Source organism: Melospiza melodia, chromosome Z, assembly GCF_035770615.1.
Source record: "Melospiza melodia melodia isolate bMelMel2 chromosome Z, bMelMel2.pri, whole genome shotgun sequence".
NCBI lineage: Eukaryota > Metazoa > Chordata > Aves > Passeriformes > Passerellidae > Melospiza > Melospiza melodia.
This window is the reverse complement of record NC_086226.1, coordinates 75,211,949-75,235,322: the sequence shown is the minus strand read 5'-3', so window position 1 is coordinate 75,235,322 and position 23,374 is coordinate 75,211,949. Positions and strand designations below refer to the sequence as shown.

Genomic DNA, 23,374 nt, shown 5'->3' with positions numbered 1-23,374 from the left:
ATAGGAAGATTCGAGATTTTCAATTTGAACAAGAGCTGACTGAGAATGTTTCTTTCTGTTGTGTGGAAATCAGTTATATGATAGTGGCAAAATTAAATATTCTGCATGTGTTCATTTAGCTACAGATTGGCCCTTTCGGGACTTATCTCAAATGCAGGAGTAAAATAAACTGCTTCTGAGAGTTTTGAACACTTTCTTTCCTCTGTAGCCAAGAGAATTAAAGGGAAAAAGAAGTAAAACATGGATCAATTAACTCCTTTTTCAGTTATTTTACAAAACAATACAGATTTCAGGGAATGAATCATCTGATGATATTTCGCTTCTTAAAATTTTAATGAAGAGATTATTCTCTGAAGTAACCTGCTGTGCCTGTTTCACAGTGACAATATACAATATTCCCTGAAGCTATTTCTGACATCACTGAGTCTAGCATGGTTTAGGATGTTTGATGGAAAATTAGGTGTGGGAGAGATGCTGGTTAGAGTACCCAGTATCTCAGGGATGCTACACAAAACTGAGGGTCGGGGCAGAGTGGACTTTTATCTTACTAGCTGTCACATGTACTCAAACAAAATAAACAAATGGACTGACAATCTGATATGCTATTCTGTCACTTCACAGTGGTAGAAAGCCTGCTTCTGAGATTTTGTACGTGTGACAAAGTTAAGGTACATGTTGCTAATGATGATGTGTTGTTTGTAGAACTCAAAGCTTTATGTCATGTTGGGTCATATTAGCAAGAGCATTGCATTCAATGGGCAGAGACTAAGGTATGTGGGTGGGCTGCTTCTTTGTTTTGAGCTTCATGATTTTAAGGTTCAGTGGAGGCTTGTGGCACTAGTTGATCTTAGCTGTCAATGTCCAGTGGATTTTTGGTTTATTTTTAATGTGGCTTAATATTTAGCATGCTTTGAGAAACTAATAGTCTGTTATACCGCTGAATTTACTTTGTTGTAATAAATTTAGTGGTATAGATATCTTCTGATGTAGGGTGCATCACTCTTTAGATGAGAATTTAAGAATCTGGAGCTAAAAATCTGCCATTATTTCACTGCTTTCATTAGGTTGTTCTGTCATATAGCACCTTTGTAAGTTCTCTCATCTTCATTATAAAATTAATTCAGATTTGTTCCCCATTACTTTAATGGCAAGACTCTTCCAGACTTATCTGTCACAGTGTTTGGGAACCTTCATTTCAATTTGAAGTGAATATTTGCCTAATTTATGTTCATTTGTTTTCATTCCAATGTTCTTTTACCCTCTTCTTTCTCTCTGTTGTATTTATGCCCTGTAATAAATGTAAGGAATCCTATATTGTGAAAGAATTTGAGGAAGCTGAGGTAAACTCTCTTCAAGTATCTCAATAATTAATTACTTCTAAGTTTCTTTCTGCCTTTTTACTGGTCACTCTTCTCTTTATTTAGTGGCGTAGCATTGTACAACTGACATGGTTTTAAATGCAAAGTTTTCAGTACTCCTTAGGATCTGTATTCCATTTCTTTTTCTAGATGTCCTGTACATTTCATGCTTGATGATGTAGAATATTATGTATATTATTTCCTGCATATATTGGTGCTAGATTTGCTAAACTTTCTAAATATTCAAACTAGCTCTTGCAATATAATTTTGATGTGATATTCTGTGCAGCATTTTATTTTCCAGCTATGATTATGTCAGTGTCATCAGCACAGATTGCTTTTGTTCAGTTCCTTTTATTTGGATGGACTTCAGAAAAGTATCTATTATGTATGACCTCTGCAGATGCACTGTGAAATCATAAGCTGTCCAAATGTGGAGCTGCTTTTTGTTGCACAAGTGCCAGTAAATTTACAGAGTTATCAAAGACTGCACTACTTCTGTACAGAAGGACCGAGGCACTAATGTGCATTCAACAAGTTCTTTGTTTTCTTCATTGCTGTAAAGACAAAGATCAAAAAACCATGTTGTTAACTGGGAAAACTGACTAAATGAAGAACAGAGATGGCCTCTGCAGCCTGTATTTGAGATTCTTACAAAGGGAGCTGAGGAGACACAGCAAGATCTTCAGCTAGAATTGTACTGCTATTGTGCTGAATTTTATAAGCATAACAGGCTTGATCAGAAATTAATTTAAATAACTGTTAGGCTAATCTTAACAATTGCTTAGGTGTAGATACTGTTCCTGAAAATGCTGTGACACATACTATGAGAGAGAAAATCACTTTCAGCATCTTTAAATATTTCCCTATTTGTAGAGTACATGTCTTGTAGACTTTCTTTTCTTCTTTATGTTTAATTTCTCTGCTTTCCTGCAGGACACTAAACATTGAGTGTTATTTTATGACTCAAGATTCATCAAATCATTCCAGTAAATTATGGCTTTACAGTGTTCTTGTCTTCCCCCCCCCGCCCTTGTATTATGAGAATAATAAGCTTGCTTATTGTTTACTTCTGTAAAAAAGCAGTGAGCATATGTGTCTATTAAAAACTGTAGTGTTAATTAGAGTTATGTTAATACAATCGCCTACAAAAATCAAGGAATTCTGTTAAAGGTGATGAAAATATTTCTTTCTTCTTATTAGAAGTTTTAAGCAGAAGCCTTGGTGAAAGACATCACACTCTTATGGTGGAGAGAAAGATATAACCTTAGAAAGTAAATAAATTGTTAAAATGTTGACATATGTGAATGCTACAATTTTATTCTTATTTAGCTTACAGTAAACTCCAACTGAGACTAAGAAATTTGAAGGGTCTACCCATATGTTCTTTAGATAAAATTTTAGCTGCTTAGGTCCTAAAACAAAGAATCAAACAAACAAACAAAAGGAACCCCAACAACAACTAAATAACCCCCAATCCAGTAGTAATAAAGTGTTCTTGATTGCTGTAAAAACGCAAAGAAATGTAATGGGTACTAATGCTCTAAAAAGTATTTCCTATGCTATAAAAGGGTATTTGGGAAAAGTATTTAAATACTTTTCAAGGAATAGGAATTCTTTTACTTACTAAATTCAGACAAGTGTTGCTTTACTGTTGAAACCCTCTGAAATCTTGGTAGAAGGGGGGAAATCTGCTGCACATTCAGTTTTGGGGGGACTTGTGCTTCTTACCAGGCAGCTGGCATACCAGCTTTGCAGTGGCTTTAAGTGGCTAAGCTATTATGGGAATGTAACCTCATTCTTCTGCCTGAAAGTCCTTGTGGATTTGAAAAGTTGACTCGCATTACTCAGTTTGCTCCTTATGTATAAAAGTATGTCAGCTGAACTCTCCTGAACTGTGCTGCTTTAACCAGCTGCTTATGCATAGAAATCAGCTGTCTTTTAACATAAGCTGATAAACAGTTGACAACTATAGCAAGTCATTATCAGATTTGTCTGGGTGGAAATCCTTTTTTACATTAATGTGCTGTCACGTAAAGCTGTATGAAATCTTGAAGCATATTTAGACATGTTTAGGCACAGTCTAGTGTTTAGCAGCAGGCTAGGAATTTCTGCGGTAGAGCAGCAGACTACGATTTAAAGAAATAAAGGGAGTGAGTAGATGAGTTGAAGTGATGGCCTTGCATAGGGGCATTGCACAAGGAAGGAAAAATATTTTACCATCTAGAGAAGCAATAGATCCTTTGGCAGGAAAAAATTAATCAATTACATACTTTTTGTAGTCTGTATAAGTTTCTTAGTATTTTTTCTGTAAATTTAATGTTCACTAATAGTTAATATTTTTATTCAATATTCGATAGAAAGAGGGCTCATTGGGTTCTTAAATTTGAAAAGTGTGAGTGTAGAGGAAACAGTATATACAAAACCTGCAGAAGCAGCAACTAAATCAATTACTGTACTTTGTGTGTACTTTAAAAATAATATAATATTCTGGTATTCCTAATTCTCAAGGACAACAACCATTTTATTAGAAAGGTCTCTTTAGGAATGGGAATGCAAAATTGAAGGAATTACCCAGGTATTGAAAAATATACTGTGAAAAAAATGCATGTTTGCAAGAGAGTTGATGGTGAGCAATAATTCTGTTTCATTACCAATGATAATAATAAATTTTTTAGAATCCACATGGATTCTTATTTTTAAAAATAGAACTGGAATCAGAACATCATGTTTTTCTGAAGTTCATTCATATTTCAAAGTCATATTTGGCCTATTCCTGGAGTTAAGCATGAGGTTTTTTTCCTGAAAGGAAGTGGAGACTTCACAAACTGTTAGTTCTTATAGAGAGAAAACAAGATTTTCAGGAAAGAGAAACTGGAATAAAGGTGGAAAAAAATGGAACTGAGAGTTAAGGTGCTTTGGGAGTTAAAGCAAATTCCTTCTTATTGCGTTTTAAAATGTATCTTTCTAAAACTGAGTGGATAAAATGCAGTATAACCTTTAAGCAGCGACTTAATATATTCTCCTCAATTTGACAGTGGCATGACAATTAACAGCTGAAGGGAAGGCATTTACTGAGATTAGCAATACGACTGTCATTGACTCATACTAACTTTATAAACTGGGCTGGTGCATCAGGAAGTGTTTTTAATTAAAGCAAAAGTATTGGTACGGTCACGGAAGTAATAATCCTTTGGAAAACTGTGCTCAAAAATGTGGTGGCAAACTTTTTATGTGAGTTTCAGGAAGGATGGAACAAGTCTATGAATAGAGGTTGAAGGTTATTAGCAAAATAAATTCACATGAGACTGAAGAAACCCAGCTGAATTCTGAAAGAGTTTCTAATGGGAATGCACAGATATTACCTTTAAAGCCATTGGTTTCAAAGTGTGCACAGAAGAAACCTGAAAATATTACAGATTTTTTAATCTGGAAAGCTGGTTATCTTTTAAGGGAAGCTCTGCCTGCACATTTCCTTTATCTTTTTCATTCCAAATCTTTGTTCCATAATTTCTGGCATTTTGGTTCATGGGGTGACTTGCTGGGGAATTTGTTAGGTTTTGTGTTCTGAGGTAAAATTAAATTGAAGTGCTATTTGGTCTGATTCTGTAACACTAAATAAAAAATTTAATGACCAAGAGTATTTCCAAGTTAATTTTGTTAATTAAACCCATGCACAGAAGGGTTATTTTGATAGTGTAAGTAGATTGTGGAAAATAAATTAGCATTTGATGACTTTGGAAGGCCAGACACATTGTTTCAAGAGGTAGTTTCAAGAAGCTTTGACAGTGATACCAGAGTGTTTGAAATATTTACCCTGCAAATGCATGAAGGGAGAAGAGAGTCCGAAGAGAATTTACCAACTGAAATTGGTGGAATTTAAATGGTGTTGCAGTTCTGGTTAGCAGAGTGTGACAGAATGTGTTTCTTTCTGGACCATTGAATTGATTTCAAGTTTGAAAAGTTTGTAGAGGCCTTTAGGATCAACTTGGATTAGGAATCGTATCAAGCATCAAATATGCCTTTGATTTTCAGAATTCTTTGATTTTCTGATATTATTGCAAAATAAAATCTGTTTCACTTTCCATGCCTGGAAGTGTTCAAGGCCAGGTTGGATGGATTCCTGAGCAACCTGATCTAGTGAAGGCCCCTTCCCACACAAGCCAGTCTGTGATTCTACAATGAACATTGCTTGCTTCTCTAAGATTGAGTCTCTGGCTTCCATGGTATTACTAGATATTCCTGTAACTAGATATTCCTGTAAAGGCTTCAAAGTCTCTTGTTGAAATAATTTCCAACACAGGAAAAAATGCATTTTCTATCTCAGTTTTGTTTAATGGTAATTTTTCCTCATTTATTTTTTCTGTCCTCTGCTAGTTCTACTTGAGCAAAAACAAATACAGCTATGCGTTCTAAAAATAATGACACTTGGTTTATCCTCACTGTATAAAATGCATGTGTCACAACTTTCAAAAAAGGAGTTTGGGACAAAAGGTTTGCTTATTGAGAAAATTTGTATTGTCAGTCTCTTGCTGTACAGACACGTGACCTGCTCATGTTAAGACTGGCATTCTGATTCCATGCTAATAGGCCCATTGTTATTAATATATGCTGCCTGCTTCTGATCTGCTCTGCTTAGAATGCGTGAGGGTTTTCAGTGTGTGTGACATTTAAGGGTTATGGATTAAAAAAATTAAATTCTCGAAAACAAAAAATATCTCATACATTTTTAACAGTTTATAAAAAGCTATTCTACATTTTCCCTCTAGCAAGATGGTGCAGTATTAAATTAAGTATTGTTATTTCTCTGGCCGTGTAAGACTTAATGTTCTGGGCAAAGATATTAATTGTATCTTGAAATGGACAGATGGTTTTGCCTAAAACCTGCTTGTTAATTAATTGGATTTTTTGAAAAATAAGTAATTTTCAAATTAGGTTTGAGCCTCATTTTTTTTTATAGTGAGTTTTTCCTTTTGAAGGCATGAGGATATTTTCAAGAAGTACATTGTGTGATGTAACATCTTCTATTGGATTGTGAAAGTAGAATCTAGGTAGGATAGGAGTTCAGATGTCCAAACCTGGATTGAAAATAAATAAAAATAACTCAAGAGTCAAGGTGTTACAGCTCTTCATTACAACATGATGAAACTGAATTTACTGATTTATACAGATTCTGCACTTTACACAGTAAAAGATATAAACTGCTAGTAGAAAATGATGTATGAAACACGTTACCACTCTTAGAGTCTCCTAAGCTTTTTCAGAAGTGCCACTTTTAAAACTTCAGCTGTTAGTGTTGAGGATCAAGAAGAAAATGAAGTCAGCAGAAGTGTTTGCAAGTCATTTCATCTTTCTGCAAAAGCAAGAACTGAACATCAAAGCAGCGGCTAGGTAAACTTAGCAAGAAAGCATTAGACTGTATAGTCAGTATAATCTCATGCTGTGCTGCAGATCACACACAAACCTGTGTACAAATGTAGTATATCTTTGGTAAGTTCTGGGGGATGCTGGAGAGCTCGCTTGTGTAAATTTTTTATACACTTGTGTACAAGTTCTTTTATTCTACACTGGTGTAGTATTAATTCACTGAACACAATATAACTGATACTTTTACCCTGTTCCATTTGCCTCTTTTGTCCACTGATATTTATCTTAACTACAATAAAATGGTTTCATGCTAAGCATTTATGTAAATGTGGATGCCCTTGAAGATATTTCATTTTTGTTAGAAATTATCTGTAAAATGAGTTTATTTATTTTAGGTGCATTTTTTCTCTCTGTTATTCAAAAAAGCTTGAAGTGAAAAAAAATGTTTTAAAGAACAGAATACAAGATTTTAAGTAATGAATGCAGCATATATGCACCTAATATTTTCCCACAGATTTTTGGGCAAGATTTTTATACTAGAATAAGGGTAGTGCAGAAGGAACTATTTCTGATCTAGCATGGATTGGCTTTGTGATAGGGCGCCCCAAAAAAAATTAAACGGCCCAAATAACGTGTTCACTGCAGTTCACTGGAAAGCAGCTATAAGAAAACAAAAAAACCCCACCCGAACAAATTAAATAATAAAGCATTTACTGCAGTTCACTGAGAAGTATCTATACTGGCAAAAATAGTGGGCATACTTTGAGACTTTAACATCAAGTGAATTAAAGATTCATAAAATTTGTTTAATTAAAGGTGTTAAAAATTATTGTACTGATAGAGTAGAAAGTTTTTATCACTGCAAAACTTAAGAATTTTACTTGACTTTTAAAAATATATATTTACAAAAAATTTTCTCTGTTCCTAGTGAAGCACTCTAGTCAAATCCTTATTCAATAGGAGCAAGTTGATTGTAGGTACATTTTTTAAATAGGTGGACTTTGTGTTGGTCTGTAACTGTGGTCCCCCAAAATTGCTTTTTGCCATGGAAATACAGGGACAGACTGTTACTGAAGCCCAGGTATCTTCTAGCTGGGTGTTACAGGGATGGCAAAAGAAGGAGTCTTTCCCTCCTCCCGCCTAGAACACAGAGTCACGACAGAAGCCACTCTTGTAGAGTCTTGATCCTGAGGTCTGTCTTGTCCAAGGTCTGTGTTGACTTGTAGATTGATCTCCATGAACTAATTACTTTCTTTGTAATCCCCAGTCACAACTGATTTCACACATTTTCTTGATTGTGAAGCTATTAAAATAGCTTCCACCCGTGGTCAGGGTGGAAAACATTATTTGTGACAAAGTTATATTTAGTTGTAAAATTCTTACATTATTTTGTGCTTTCAACTGTAGCTGTTCAACTAGAGAAGATTTTGGAGCTTTTTGTAGTCAGCAACTAGAAGCAGTGGGCTGCTGGGATTACTTGAAGTAACTGAAGTAAATTACCTTCACTTTTCACTAATTTGTGTAGGTTTTAATTGTGAGTCTCTGTCATTATTTCTTGGTTTCCATAAAACAGTGTTAGAAAAACATACTCAAAACTGCAACACTAGGGAGATGATGCCATGCTGCATTAGAGAGTGGTGTAGAAAATACAGCATTTTCTAGTAGCCATTGTTATTATCATTTGAATAATGGCCTGTGAGATTCGTTCTGGTATGGCTTCAGTGTAGTGAAATATTCCAGACAACTTTTGAGTAAGAACATTCAGCAAGTTAATTTACAGCCCCATTTTGATATCTATCTTCACCTCTTCAGTCTCTTGTTTGCTTGGAAGTATTGCCACATACTGGCCTGTAAATAGCATTTTCAGTTCAATTCATAGCCAGTCAGTACCCAGCTGTGAAATAAACAAAGTCTAATTTCACAATTAGGTTAGCGCCATGGAGTCAAGGCATGATTTCACAATCATTAATACTATATCTCTGCATGGCTGGATTGCTCACAGTAGAATTGTAATGTCGGGTACAAGATAGCCATTCTGTCACATTAACTGGAATATATGCAGCTAATACAGAGTTTATGCCAGCCTTGCGTTTTTATGCTGTCTTAGATTCTGAGAGAATGGGCTGTGCAACCACTAATGCAAAATTAATGTATTGACTTTCTATTAAGCACATTTTAGCGGTTGGAGGTAATCTAGCTCCTTGTATTATCTGACCATAACATTTTACCTCTACACTAAGAGTCCTATGGCCCAGTGGTGCTCTGAATGGTAGTGTCTAGAGAGGTGTAGCTGACTAATAGCAGCAATTTTTTATTCAAGAGCTCTGGGCCCTTTGAGTATTCACTCTTATACATGCTCTTTATGGATATTTTACTCTCTCTTTAAAGTTTCAGAGTTATTGAACTTTGTGCTGGAATTCTTTAACCAGACTCCAGTTGCAGCACTTTCAAACTGCTGGTGATAAACAAACAGGAGGTCAGTAAGTCTTCAGATCCTAAGACTTTACTATTCAACAGCCTTGTCTCTTGTGAACTTCATTGGCCTCCTACCAAGTTATCTAGATCATCTTTCTGGCTACTTTCACTGCTTATCAGTCAGTATCTATTGAAATTACTTGTGCATCCAGATCTACATCTAAAAGAGGCCCATCTAAAAGATGTAGATCCAGTGGCCATCTAAAATATGTAGTTGCCAGCTTTTCCGGATTTTGTTTGGATCAGCTCCCTCTGAGAATTATTTGGAGAAATTGAATGGCCATGAATGGGTTGAAATTGTATTCCTTGTCAGTTCTTCAGGTAAGGGATGGTTATTATTTGTTGCCAAACATGGTTCTTTGTTATGAGGTGAACTCCCTAAGCAGGTAAGATCTCTAATATTTAACAGAATAAACTAAAATCTCCTGTCACAGAGATACATTTTAGTGCTGCAATTGTTACAAATAGGTGTATAGATTTGAGACAGTTTAAAGAGATGGGCAGTCTGAAATGAGTAACTTCCTCCTTGATTCCAACTAATCCCTTCCCACCAGTAATGAATGAGATAACCAATGGATGTAAGTGAAAAAATAACAGTTTAGTAACAAACAAAGTGGCAACAGGCAAGAATAAAAAAGGTAACAGTAAATAACGGCTAGATAGCCAACTGCTGCAAACTCACCATCAGCTGGAAATGCCCTTCCTGATACTGTGCCCAGCAGGGACGGCCTCAGGCTTGTAGGACCGAGGGACGAGACAGCAACAGATCCGTGCCAGAAGGCAGAGCTCCCGGGGCAGGTGCAGCAGCACATGGAGATCTGGCGGCTCCCCAGGGCCGGCACCCTCGCCCAGAGGCCCAGCAGGGCGGGGGGCACTCGGTGTTCCCTGTCCCCTCTGTCCTAGGCCACTCGGTGTTCCCTGTCCCCTCTGGCCTGGGCCACTTGGTGTTCCCTGTCCCCTCTGGCCTGGGCCACTTGGTGTTCCCTGTCCCCTCTGGCCTGGGCCACTCGGTGTTCCCTGTCCCCTCTGGCCCGGGTCACTCGGTGTTCCCTGTCCCCTCTGGCCTGGGCCACTCGGTGTTCCCTGTCCCCTCTGTCCTAGGCCACTCGGTGTTCCCTGTCCCCTCTGGCCCGGGTCACTCGGTGTTCCCTGTCCCCTCTGGCCCGGGTCACTCGGTGTTCCCTGTCCCCTCTGTCCTAGGCCACTTGGTGTTCCCTGTCCCCTCTGTCCTAGGTCACTCGGTGTTCCCTGTCCCCTCTGGCCTGGGTCACTCGGTGTTCCCTGTCCCCTCTGGCCCGGGGGGAGGTTTTTTCCAACCTTAATGATGTGTGATTCTGAGAAATTAGTATTTGCAAACTGACCTGTAAGATCTTACTATTCCATTTTTCCTTTTGAAGAACTCCTATTGTTACAGGGCTTGCAAGGGTTTTTCAGGGTGAAGAGGGAGACGAGAATGTTGATCTCATGTTCAGAAGGCTTGGTTTATTATTTTATTATATATATACATTATTACTATACTAAAAGAAATAGAAGGAAAGATCTCAGAATGCTACCAAGCTAAGAATAGAAAAGGAATGAAATAACAAAGGAGCTCTCTCTGATTCTGTCCCAGAGAGAGCTCGGTCCTTGATTGGCCATTAATTGTACACATCAACATGGGCCAATCACAAGTGCACCTGTTGCATTCCACAGCAGCAGACAACCATTGTTTACATTCTTTTTCTGGGGCCTCAGCTTCCTAGAAGGAAAAATCCTAAAGAAAGGATTTTTATGATAAGATGTCTGTGACACTCCAATGTTAAAAAGACAAAAAAGACATTAAGTTTAGTTTAAATATTAATTTCATGTCTATCTTTGTGAAAAGATTACACCACATTTACTTTTTATTGCTTGCTCTACCATTTTAGTTTTGCATCATGCAGTGCTGTCATGGAAGAGAAAAATGTAATTAATTGGGAGCTAAATGGGTTCATTTTGAGAGAGAAGCATAAAAAGTGTCTTGGTTTTGATACTTACTGAAACCATTGCAGCCAACCTAAGTACTGGATTGTGCTCCTGCTATCTGTAAAATAATCTGAATCTAGTACTATATTCCTTCATATTACTTACTGTCTTTTAAAGCAACCTGTATGATTCAATAGCACACAGACTTGAAAATAAAAAGGGCTTTGATACCCTCTATCGAGTTGCTTATGTTAGCCAAAAATTGTTGTTTTCTTTCCTGAGAGGATATTACTTGCACACTTATGTTCATGGTCTGGCTTTGAAGAAAATGGGGGGTGAGAGATCTTATTTCATCTTTGGTGTATGTGAAAACACACAGAACTTGTACTTTCAGTCCTTAGCACTTTGTTCAGTTTTCAGTAAGCAGTGAGAATTCACACCACTCCACTGCATCAAGCTTTAAATAATTTGTCAGCCAAAGCAGTAAAGGAAAATCACTGAAATTCCATTGTCTGAAGTCCAAATTAGCTAATTTTGTGTCATTAGAATGTGTGTAACCTTCAGTGACAAATGAGAAAGTTGTTGCTTGATTACTTTTTAGTATAGTGGTTGTTTCCACATTCTTACTAATTTTGTGGAGTCATAATGAGAAGACCACATAATCTATTACTAATTCTTGTAAAAAGGCAAAGCTATTTTGTCTCATTTGACAAACTTTGGTTTTAATAACCTCTTCCAGTTTTGCATTGTGGTCTGTTGTCTGAGAAATGTTGGTGTTTACTTGGTCAGGCTAGTGGTGTAATGTAGTTTTTTTCACATCAGTGAGACATCTGACATCAGTGTGTCCTTGATACAAACAGGTAGCTCTGGTTCAAGGCTTTGCTGGGTTGCTTATGGCAAGGAAGAGATACCAGCACTTATTTGTAGATTATGAGCATTGGAGCAAAAGCTGTAGATATATTACAACCCTTAGAATACAGTAGAAATGGTAAGTAGGAGACGTCCTCATAAAATTAAGTAAATTTTAAAAGGATAAAATATGTATTACTTTACAAACAACCTTATTCCCTAGGAGTTTTTCCTTTGATTCTGCTGGGGACTAGACTGCTAGTTAACATCCCTCATTCCTGCATGACTTCCCTGTCTTTCAGCAGCTGAGATTTGTGTGCAAGTCCCCAGCTGCTAGCTGCTGGAATTATTTGCCTGCTGGAGATCAAAAACATACTTGCTGACAGCCACTAGCATCCCTTTAGCACAGAAAAAAACAGCCCCAAACATTTTATCTTTGCTGATCTGCCTAACAAAATCCAAATTTGTGATACTTCGAGTGACTCATTTCAAACAAAAAAACCTAATTTACAGATTATCTAATCTCAACATTTTGTGAATATTTAAACAGATTTTTGAAAGGAGTTTTCACATCAGTTACATTGATTTCATGTGGGTCTCAGCTTCCTTAGATCTTTCCCCTCACTGCTGGCATCTTTTATCCAGCCGCTTTTCTTGTGCCTCAGTAGAAACAATAGATACTTTCAGGTATTCCAGCGATGAAGGTTCTTTGTGGTAAAACAATACAGCATTGCAGTTTCTTACTGAATCAGGTAGGCTCAGAAGGTCATAATTCAAAAAGATGCCAGCTTCCTCCGTTCCTAAATGGAGGTATAAATCCTTCTTAAAATGTTAATCATCTGCAGGGTATCACCATATAATATTTCTGTCAGATCTGTAGCTCTAGATGTGGACACAGATGATAGCAACCCAGGTTTCTTCTCTGGACAGAGGAGGTTTGATCTGGCTTTTTGACAAGGGATGGTTTGGATGACAGTTTGAGTTTCCTCTAAATCCAGCTTCAGACCCAGCATTAGATATGTAACTGATTAGAACATAAAGTGTTTGTAACTCCAGGTTAATTACATCAGCTGCAAGCAAGCTGTGTGAAAAGCTCTTTAAAACACTCAGTGCATGGTGTTGAGCTGCTCTTCTTGCTAATAGAGGGTTTTGACCATTGTATATCGAGATGCAAAGAGTTTTCAGTCTGCCTTTGGTGCTGTAAGTTGAGCTTCGCTGTTCTAAGATACCCAAGGTGCATTGTTTGCCATTTAAGCCTCATAATCTTGCTGGATGACAATACTAGGCACTTAATATTTATGCTCAGTTTTGTTAATTTCCTAGAATTTGATCATTTTCTGATCACAATAATGAAAATATTTCCCAACTATAGCTACATGACATCTTTTTAATGTGGCATCAAATCAAAATGGCATCAGCTGTGGTCAAATCTGGTGATCATGTGAGGTCAGAAAAGCTTGAAAGCATTTCTAGTGCCAGCATGATGCTTTCCATTTCTTCAGCAGAGGTTATCTGTGAATAAAATAATAAGAAGAAAAGTGAATTCCTTATCATTTGAGGTGAATGTAAGACTGTTGTGTCATTTTTGATGTGAGCTATCTTTAGAATGGAAATATGAACTCATTGGTCTTCATGGCTTTGAAGACTTATACATGCTAGCCCCAGTGGAAATAAAAGAAACACAGAATCACAACTGCCTGGTTTTCCTTGCAGAGTTCCTGAACTTAATTTTTTTAATGTCGTAAGTTCTGTGACAAGTGAAGTGTACCAAAATGGGAAGATAAGAATTTAATTTCTTCTGAGGAATAAAACCACTTATCACAGTATAGCTCTGATTAAAAAAGAAAGTTGTATTTTGATAGTTACAGACAGTATAAGCAGTATGCAACAATTAGGGTGTATATGATTTCTCGTGAACTCTTTTTTCCAAACTTTATACAGTGAAATTTAATAGGGAGAAAGCCTGTTTGGGTGGGTTTTGGAATTGGGTTGGGTTTTTTTGTTGTTTTTTTTTTGTTTTGGTTTTTTGGTTTTGGGTTTCCTTTTTAAATTTTTAGTAAGATTGCTTCTTCAGAGGGCTTTCTGCCATATTTGGAGTACAGTATAATTTGTAAAATTAGATGAGAGATGAAACAGGAAGATAATTATTGGAACGTGTGTTCCTCAGATTAATCTGTGACATTCTTAGTAATTGTGGCAGCCTTTCAGTGAATGAACCAATTTTTAAATGCATGTTTTGTTGGATATAAGGTTTTTGGAAATTATGCATGCTTTGCTGTTGAATCCTGAAAATACAACAACATTGATGTGGATGGAGGCTTGTTGCTCACAGTGACTGAATCCTTATGGAGTCTAGTGAGGAATCAGTCAGGAGCTTGTACAGTGTGCATAGTTATCTTCAAAGAAGGAAAGGGCATGTGAAGGTAAATACAAATACAGAACTGACATAAAGCAAGTCAGCCTTTCAACAGATCTCCTATGAGCCATTTTCCATACCTGCAACACACATGGAAGTAACGATATAAAAGACATGCTTTTAAGTGATAGGCATACACTGATACACATCTACTGCCCATTTCTCCAGAAAGCATGTTTGCTTACTGTGATGTTTTTCTTAAAGTGTATTTAACATAATCTGCAGAGAAGTGTCAACCCTCATCTCTAGATTTCTGGTTTTTAAAAGTTTTCCATGCAAAAGTATTATTGAAAGGCCAACCAATATAATGATGGTACTTACAGGAATGTAAATTCCTAGGAACATTTTGCTTGGATACAGCTATTGGAAGAAAAGGCTTTTCAATCTCTCTTTTCTTTAGCAAGATGGTATTTACTCTGACACAATGTACTGAGGTGAAAACTGTAGTTTTGGGTTTTTTTTTCTCAGATAATTCTCTCAGTTTTAAAAGCATTTTTCTTACCTACTGTGGAAAAAGGACCTGTCTCCCTCTAATGCTCTGTGATCTTCCCAGCCTGTGTGATCTTTTTAGGAGTTGTGTCCCATTTCCTGTCCATAGTTTTCCATCAGTTAATTCAGCCAGCAATGGGTATTTTTGGAAGGATGGAGAGGAACAGTAGTAATGAAAATGGTAGTGACTGACAATTCTTACTGCAGTTTGGGAGTATATCAGGTGTTCTGTAGGTGATCAAATGCCTGCAGAATCTGTTGCTTTACTACCAGATTGGACAATAAATTCATTCTTGCCGTCTTCCATGCAAAATGATCCTGAATCTGCTGGAGTGAGATTCAAGATTTATCTGTATGTATCTCCATAAATTCCAGTAAGACGTTGGTTAGATCTCGGGAATCAACACAGGATTTGGTTAGGATGCTTGCATATATGTTGCAAAGAGAGGGAAGTATATCTTTAGTACGATGCAGATCATGAGCTCCCTGAATCCACAAGGAATTTGAGTTTCTTAAGCTTATATGAAAAAGAAATGCAACTTTGAAAGGTAGAACGCAGTATGTTTATGAACTGGATGTTAATATGTTGGTCAGGAAGCGTGGGTTAGGGTTAGTATCTTACATTTTATAACAGTTACACACCGAAACTTGAAATGCATGTAATTTGGTAATAAAACATGATTTTTTTTCTCTACAAAAATAGTAATTTGGTATTGCAAATGGAGATAAGCTTTGAAAAAGAATGAAGTTTGAAGGTTACATTTTTTTATGATGTGAAAGAAGTTTAATTAGGAATATATTAGTCTGTATTTAACTCCCAGTGTTTTGCTGAATCCCTGAGCTGAATTACATTCATCTACAGCTGTAAGAATATGAAGAAGTTTTAATTACTGTCTCTTATATGCAGAGAGTTAACAAACAGGTGTACTTCTAAGAAGTGCTGGTCTGTTTTAATGCATATGCTCTTCTTAAAATTGATCTTCCTGACCAAGCTACAGAAACTTTTTGATAAATTCTGTGAGATATAAGTAGAAAAAGTCATAAGTGCCTAGTTGAATGCACAGTTCTCTGGGACCCTAGCAAGTTTAAAGGAAGTCTGAATTAATGTAGCACAAAAATGGATAGGTCCAGAGGGAAATGCACACTACTAAGAATCAACTGGGGTCTGTTTAGGAATTAATCTTAATTTGTCCATACACTGATAAGCTTAGTTATCCATATAATTCTGTTATATCTGAGATTTTAAGGATACCTAATAAGAATAAATTGGAGAATGGATAGCAAATGTAAAAATATTCTTCTCTCAGACCAAATGGAGATCTGGGTCAAGATAGTATTAAAGGTAATATTAGAATATGAGGACTGGGATGTATGTTATTTCACTTAGTTATTATTAAAAAGCTTTGCTGAATATACTCTTATTTTTTACATGTGGTCAGTCACATAACATTATCATTATCAGCAGACATTTAGCTTATAAATATAATTCAGCTTATCCCTCCGTTTGCTTCAAAATACTTGGCATTTATTTTTCAACATCATTGAAGTAGTTATAGCTTTGCAGTTGAGAACAGTAGTAGCTGTGTTTTTGTGTTCAAGACAGCTTTAAACCAGAGGTTTGGCTTTAGTTTATAACTTCTAGTGCATTACTTTATGCTTACACATGGGGTTGGGGACTTAAAAGTGTGGAATCGCTGTGTAGTATGTAAGGTTGCAAAACTCTGTCATTAGTAAAAAGGCTTTTTTCAGTAGCACATTGTTAATATCTAAACTATTGTATTAAAAACACCCAACAAACCACTACAAAAACATAAACATCCCCACTGTAAAACCAAACAACCAACCAATCCCTAAAAGCAAAACCCAATCCTTTGTTTATAACCCGAAACTTGCCTCTGCTTTCTGAAGTATTTTAAGGAGGCAGTTTTTGCTTGTTTTCCACAGAAACGTTTTGCAGCAAGAAGGTATTAATGATTGAAATAGTTAGCCAAGATAATGGGAAGTTGGAGACTCTTACATATCCTGTATATTTGTATCGTCATCATTTTATGCTGCTGATAGTGTTCAGCTAAAAAATTGCCTGTTTGGTGGTGGTTGTAAGCTAAGTATATATTAAAAGACTGTGGCTATTTTGTAGAATTAGCCAGACATTCAGAATGGCTGTTTTGGTTAGGATAACATATTAATATTGACTGGGAATACAAAGGTTTTATCTTCATTTTCCTCTCATTTCTCTTTTCTCTTTCCTGCCCCCCTTCCACCCCCAAAGGAAATTTGGTTTTAGAGTCTGATGAAGACGTTATGTTTTTTAAAATAATAGCAGACAGTAAGTGAGAAGATACTTCAGGGGAGAAAACAACTCTAATCAGTTAAGCTTATTAGAATTTCACGGTTCTCAGGAGGCTGTGAGTTGTAAATTGATACAACCCTGGGGTGACAGAAGAGGTGGAATTAAATCAGATTTCATCTAGATGTATGCAGGCAAAATGGCACTAAAATCTAATTTTTACACTTAAAATACATTCACTAGTGATACATGTCCAAACACGTTAAACCACACATTTCAGAAAGCTTATTACCATATTCCTTGCAGTGAATTCAGAATGATGTAAAGATTTTTCTTGGTGACAGCTGCAATTCACATATACCTTTCTAGTAGTAAATGCAGTGCTTTGTCATGTTTTACAGTAGATGAATACACTGAAGAGCAACTTTATTTAGCTAATGTGCTGCACATACTCTTTAGCTGCACTTACTGTGCATATTGCTCCAGTGCAGTCCCTGCCACCCTTCATGGATATTGTGTCAGACAAAAAGCCTGTCTCCTTGTTTTCAAAGCAGCCCAAAGAATGAACGTTTGGCACTTTAGAGATTTCTTTGTCTTCATAAGAATATCACGTTCAGCCACGTTTATCTGGTGCTATGAAACTGTCACACTCAAGCCTAAAATTCTTAAAAGCAGGAGCTAGGAGTTAACACTGGCACAGCAGAAAAATTGGGGATGTAACTAGAAAAACTTGGATTGACAAGGTGTGACAATGGGAATAAATTCAGTTTGGTTTTCTGGTTGCTCGGTATAGTTTTCTTTCACATGAAGATGATAAAAAGAAAGAGAAAATGAGATGCCAGAAATGAGGGGGAGAGTAGTGTGAAGGTGAGGGATGGGAAGATATTTATAAGGAAAGAGGAAAAAAGAATGATACACTTGATAAAAAGAAGACTTTAGACATCCAGCAAATTGCTGTTTTCTTATTTACATCTGGAAAAAACATACTAGATCAGAGGCAATATCTGAAAACTTGTATGTGCAGATAAAAGAAGTCTGCTTAACTGTACTTTCCATAAATAGGTTGAGGCTTTGTCTGCACACAGTGACATTTAATTAAGTAGGTAAGCTGAAAGCAATTTTTTTTCATCCTGTGTTTTAGTTACAGTTGAAATATTATTAGGGTTTTTAGTTTTATATGCTCATCTGAGTAAAATTCCATTAATTATATTAGGAATTTGCCTGTTCTGGGGGGTTTAGCAATAATCTATCTAAACAGTAATTTTTAAGACAATTTTGCTGAGTAATTGAAGAACTGGGTGGTAACCTGGTCTTGTGGTGCACAGTTTTAATTGCACTTGTTTATATTTACACAGAATAAAGCAAATAAGTAAATAATGGAAATCTCAGCTAAAAATGGGGTCCATCAGCCACCTGAGGAGTAGGGGTTTTTTTAGGGATCTAGTTATGATACAACATTTTTGTGATTTGTAATAGGAACTCCTGACCACATAATAATGATAATTTGTCACCATCCTTAGCGGACTCATGCTAGTGAAAAATTTAATGTAGTAATATAACATTTTTAACTGGTGTCATACATCTGTATGGTTTTTTTTGTACACCACTCTCTGTTGAAGGGGTATAGTAGATGTGCCAGGTTTTTAGACATACAAACAAATGTGTTTTTGCAGATGATTAAGTGCAGATAAACAACATATTTCATACAAGACTGTTACACCTCTCTCCCATTGACACTCCTACTCCCACCCCAGACCAGAAACATGGCATGCTTTCTTTTAGATCTCCACAGGCATTTGCCTGACACAATCCAACATACATTTTGTCCTAGTTATCAGCGTATGACTGTTAAATAATTATGGGAAGAGAGATCTCATCCTTTTCATAAAGCAGAGTGGGTTTTTTTTTAATAAAGTGTAAAGAGTATCTGAATTAAAAGGTCTGCACTTTTTTTCACTTGCATACTTTATCTTCTAACTAACAGTAACTAATGTAGGTAGAAAATATGAAAGACAAGCAGTGAGAGAGAGAAGGAAAATTGATTGTGCTTGCTGATTTGAAGAAGTGCCAGAAGATGCCCATCTTGAATGAGACACAGAGATTGGAGAAATGAGATGAGATGGTCAGAGGTCTTTCTCTGCCCCTCTCTGGCGGCATTGCAAAACCATCACATCAAAATGCAGCAGACTTCCAGAAATCATTCAAGAAATTATCCTAGCTATTAATTGTGACTGATAAACTTAAAAGATATCTTGTATCTTCCTTTTGCTGAACCTCATCTTTGCAGTTCTGATTTCTTCCATTCAGTCACGAAAATCCTTCTAGGAAGGCAAACGGCAAGCAAAATCCCAGCTGAAATGGTAGATGCCTTTGCTATTAATGTATCTTTCTTCTTTCCTCTACCCGCTTTCTCTTCTGAAAAAACCCTTGTTTGCTTTCTTTTTTTGTTTCTTAGCTGTTAGAAAGCCTTTAAAAATGCTTTTACTTCCCCTGTCATGGCATTATGCTCTTTGGAGGGAGGATCAGCTGGAGTCATGGCAAAGAAAACTGCTGTCCTGGTAGTTTTATTTTGTATTCACCATACGATTCACAGTATTGCATTGTTCCTTCCCAGAGGGGGAAGATTGGTCTCTCATGCAAATCACTGGTCCTTTTCTAGGCTTTTGTAGCCGTCCTGAAATTGTTGGAAGGGATCTTTCTTTCTGCAGAGTGAGAAGGAGGAATTGCACCAGACAGGCTGGCCCCAGTTATTTTATCTCTTTCCTGTGTCCCTTACAGCTCCTTTTGAGGAGCAGGCACCGGGCAGTACCTATACTGTGTTCCCAGGGCTTCTGCTGGTCTTGTGCATTTGGTACGCCAAACTCAGTGACATTATTTGGCATAACTTGAGACTTGCATTGCTTTGAGTACACAGAATCTGGCCCTCAGCCTTGTCTGTATGCAAAAGTGTCCTTGCTCATTTAAGCTGAGTGGATAAACAAGTGTTTTTCTATTGACCCAAGTGGTACATGAAGTTGCTACCAGTTAAAGAAACGTGGTGTGTATGCATTATTTCAGCTGATAATATTTTGTGAGTATTTTGTGAATCCAGAGATTCAGCTTTCACAGAGCCTCATTATTGTTCATGGTAGTGCAGCTTTTATCCTCAGGAATGCCTCTAACCCTTGAAAAGTCTAAGAAAAACAAAGAGAATGTGCAGAAATATAAATTTACTTTTAAATAAATAAAGGCACCAAGTGAAGTAGAAGGAATAAGGCTAGGAACTGTGTGGTTAGATCTGCAGTGTGATTGAAGGTAGCAGGCTCCAAGCAAGTTAAGCAGGACAGAAGTTTTAATTCAACCCCCATCTTCACAGACATCAGCACATGCATGCAGAGGATTATTACCACCATCTGTTTTATCTACAGCAGTTTTCATCAGTTGTGTTATTCTGTGGGTTTTTTAAGTGCTTAAGCACTGCTTTGAAGCCATTGTGTTAATTGTTAACTTTGGCTGAATCTGCATGGATGCCTATAGCAGTGTCAGCATGCTAAGATTGGAACTGTTGGATTAATGAATGAAGTATCAGCTCTGTGCCTGTGCAGTACATTAATAATTGTGCCAGTTCAATCAAATACACTACTGACTTTGTCACTGTGAAAAGTATTTACCAGATCTTAGATGGACTGCTGAGAAAGATGAATGTAATCTTTCATTTTAGTCTGACTTAAAAATAAGGTAACTAAATTCTTCACTTAGATTATTTTGTTGCTGTTCTTCACAGGGGGAGAATAGATATACTGATAGATTTGAATTCTTCACTTAAATGAAATATACATGTATGAGGAACATTGTAGTGAATAGAAGGAATCCAAAGGTTATCTTTCATATAGCTTAATCTCATATTCTGATTTACTGGAGTTAATGTTGAAAAGAGAAAAGAGAAATGAAGAAAAGAGAAGGAAGAGAAAAGAGAAAAGAGAAAAGAGAAGAAAAAGAAAAAGAAAAAGGAAAGGAAAGGAAAGGAAAGGAAAGGAAAGGAAAGGAAAGGAAAGGAAAGGAAAGGAAAGGAAAGGAAAGGAAAGGAAAGGAAAGGAAAGGAAAGGAAAGGAAAGGAAAGGAAAGGAAAGGAAAGGAAAGGAAAGGAAAGGAAAGGAAAGGAAAGGAAAGGAAAGGAAAGGAAAAAGAAAAAGAAAAGAAGTATGCTTAATCCTTAATTTTTTAATTGTTTTTTCTTTCTTCTTTACAGAACCTGAAGAAGGTGTTTGTAGAATTTAGCCATCAGGAGCTATTTGAGTTCTACAACAAGGTCTGTAGATTTTACAATATTATAATTTTCTTTGTGAACACCTTATGCTGCTCAGCAGGAAGTGTTGCCTATATGAATTAAATAGAATAAAACTGGAAAGAAGGGATCCAAGTTTAAGGCTGTTGGATTCCTTTGATCACATAAGCCATTTTCAGGAAGAGCCTGTGCATTCACCTTTGGAATAGGCAGGGCTTGGGTCACTGTAAGCATACCTGGCAGTCGGATCAGGAGCAGTAGCTGATGATTGGCAGTGGGGATCTCTCTGGAAACAGCATTTCATGTTGCATTTTCAGTCAAGATGCCGGGCTCGTAATCCAGTCAAAATGAACTCTTATTTTTTTTTGCTTGTTATTATGCATTGGAAATTCAGAGGAAAACATCTGTGCATGCTAAAGAGGTAGTATTTAGACAACTGTTTCTTTAAAATTTGAATATTTAAACTGCAGCAATGAATTCTAATAGCTTCATGTAAAAACAAGTATTCATGAGTACAGGATTTTTATATCGGTATGCAAATATATTTGGTATGCGTAGTTGAAGATATTGGTTATTTCTGTTTGCATGTTTCTAAACAACCCTTTATGAGTGGAGGTTTTTTCCTCTCTTTTTCTTTCCTTTAAATAGCTGGAAACTATACAAGCACAGCTGGATTCCCTTACGTGATGTTTTTGAAGACTTATTTCTCCATCACGCTCCTGCCACCTCATTATTTTGAATTGAAGATAGATTGCCAAGCTGCATTTCCTGAAGGATTCAGCGGGTTGCTTCTTGTAAAATTATATGGCTTATCTGCTTTTCAGACCAGTACCATAAGCCAAGAGTCTTTGTCAAGGGTCTGAAGATTCTAATGGACTTTCTCTTATTTGCTTAGCAGCTGTGGAAAATGCCTTCTTTACTTACAGTGGGGAAACACCTTGCCCAGACCCTCCTGCCCTGGCCCCCTTCCTCCCCACCTCCCCAAAGAATGCTACCCTGCTTCAGGAATATTTTTTTCATTCTGTGTGTTACTTGATTCTGGTAGAAATTTGCATGTTAATGAGAGTGACCAGGAAAAAAACCCTCTTTTGTAGACATAAATGTAAAAGTTATAAGAAAGTACACAGCTAATAAAATCTCTATCCTTTTTAAATAATATTCACACAATTGATAATGCTTCTTGCAGATTTGTTAAAATAAATTCAGAATTTTGAAAGTTTATTTTGGGGCTAGTCAAATTTCATTTCTCTGTCTTTATTCTATTTTAGTTTGGTGGGGTTTTTTTTTCTTTGAAAAAATCAACAATATCTCTGTTTTCAGTGTTTACTCTTGGCACTGAAAATAAACATGGTTCTTGGCACTGCATGCCCACTAACGAATGTAAGAAGTGTGATGTATAACTGAGGGGAGAAATCTCAGAGTATAAAATAAAAAAATAGTGAAATGATCTGACAGATTTCTGAAAGCTATGTTGATCCTTCCTCATGCTCTTTTTACCACCAGCATTTTTACATTGAACAGGAAAAATTGAAGTATAGTGATTAAAGGCCAACTTAGTCATACTTTCACCCATTAGTTCCAGATGATTCATGAGCAGCAGGAGAAAGGTGAAAGTCATCTTAGTTCTTGTTTCTTGACAATTTGTGTATGACTCCGGGCTCTGGGCTTATAGAAGGCAAGAGGAAATTTGCCTGTTCAGAAATTTAATTTTTTTTTCTTCCTGATGCTTACTTCAGGGATGGTTCATACCCAACCGGACAGTTTCCTTCTTTGCTCATGACTGTAGGTATAATTATAACCAAAATGTATGTTTTGAATAGCTGGTTTCTCCTGAATAGTTTAGGTCCTCCTGTACCAGATTTCCTGCTTTGATGCTTTTTTGTGCCTTTTTGTTGCTTTGTTGTTAGGGATTGTGCTGTCAACTT

At 36.7% G+C, this 23,374-nt stretch overlaps 1 protein-coding gene across 1 annotated transcript in view; it reads left to right on the top strand.

The window, feature by feature from the left end:
* COMMD10 (COMM domain containing 10) overlaps positions 1–22,670 on the top strand; it is a 101,856-nt gene extending 79,186 nt beyond the window's left edge. Inside the window, exons 6-7 of the mRNA XM_063180233.1 lie at positions 21,414–21,473; positions 22,098–22,670. Of these exons, the coding sequence (XP_063036303.1) occupies positions 21,414–21,473; positions 22,098–22,136 (99 nt within the window). The 3' untranslated portion in view covers positions 22,137–22,670. The remainder of the gene's footprint in view (positions 1–21,413; positions 21,474–22,097) is intronic.
* The last annotated feature ends 704 nt before the right edge of the window (positions 22,671–23,374 follow it).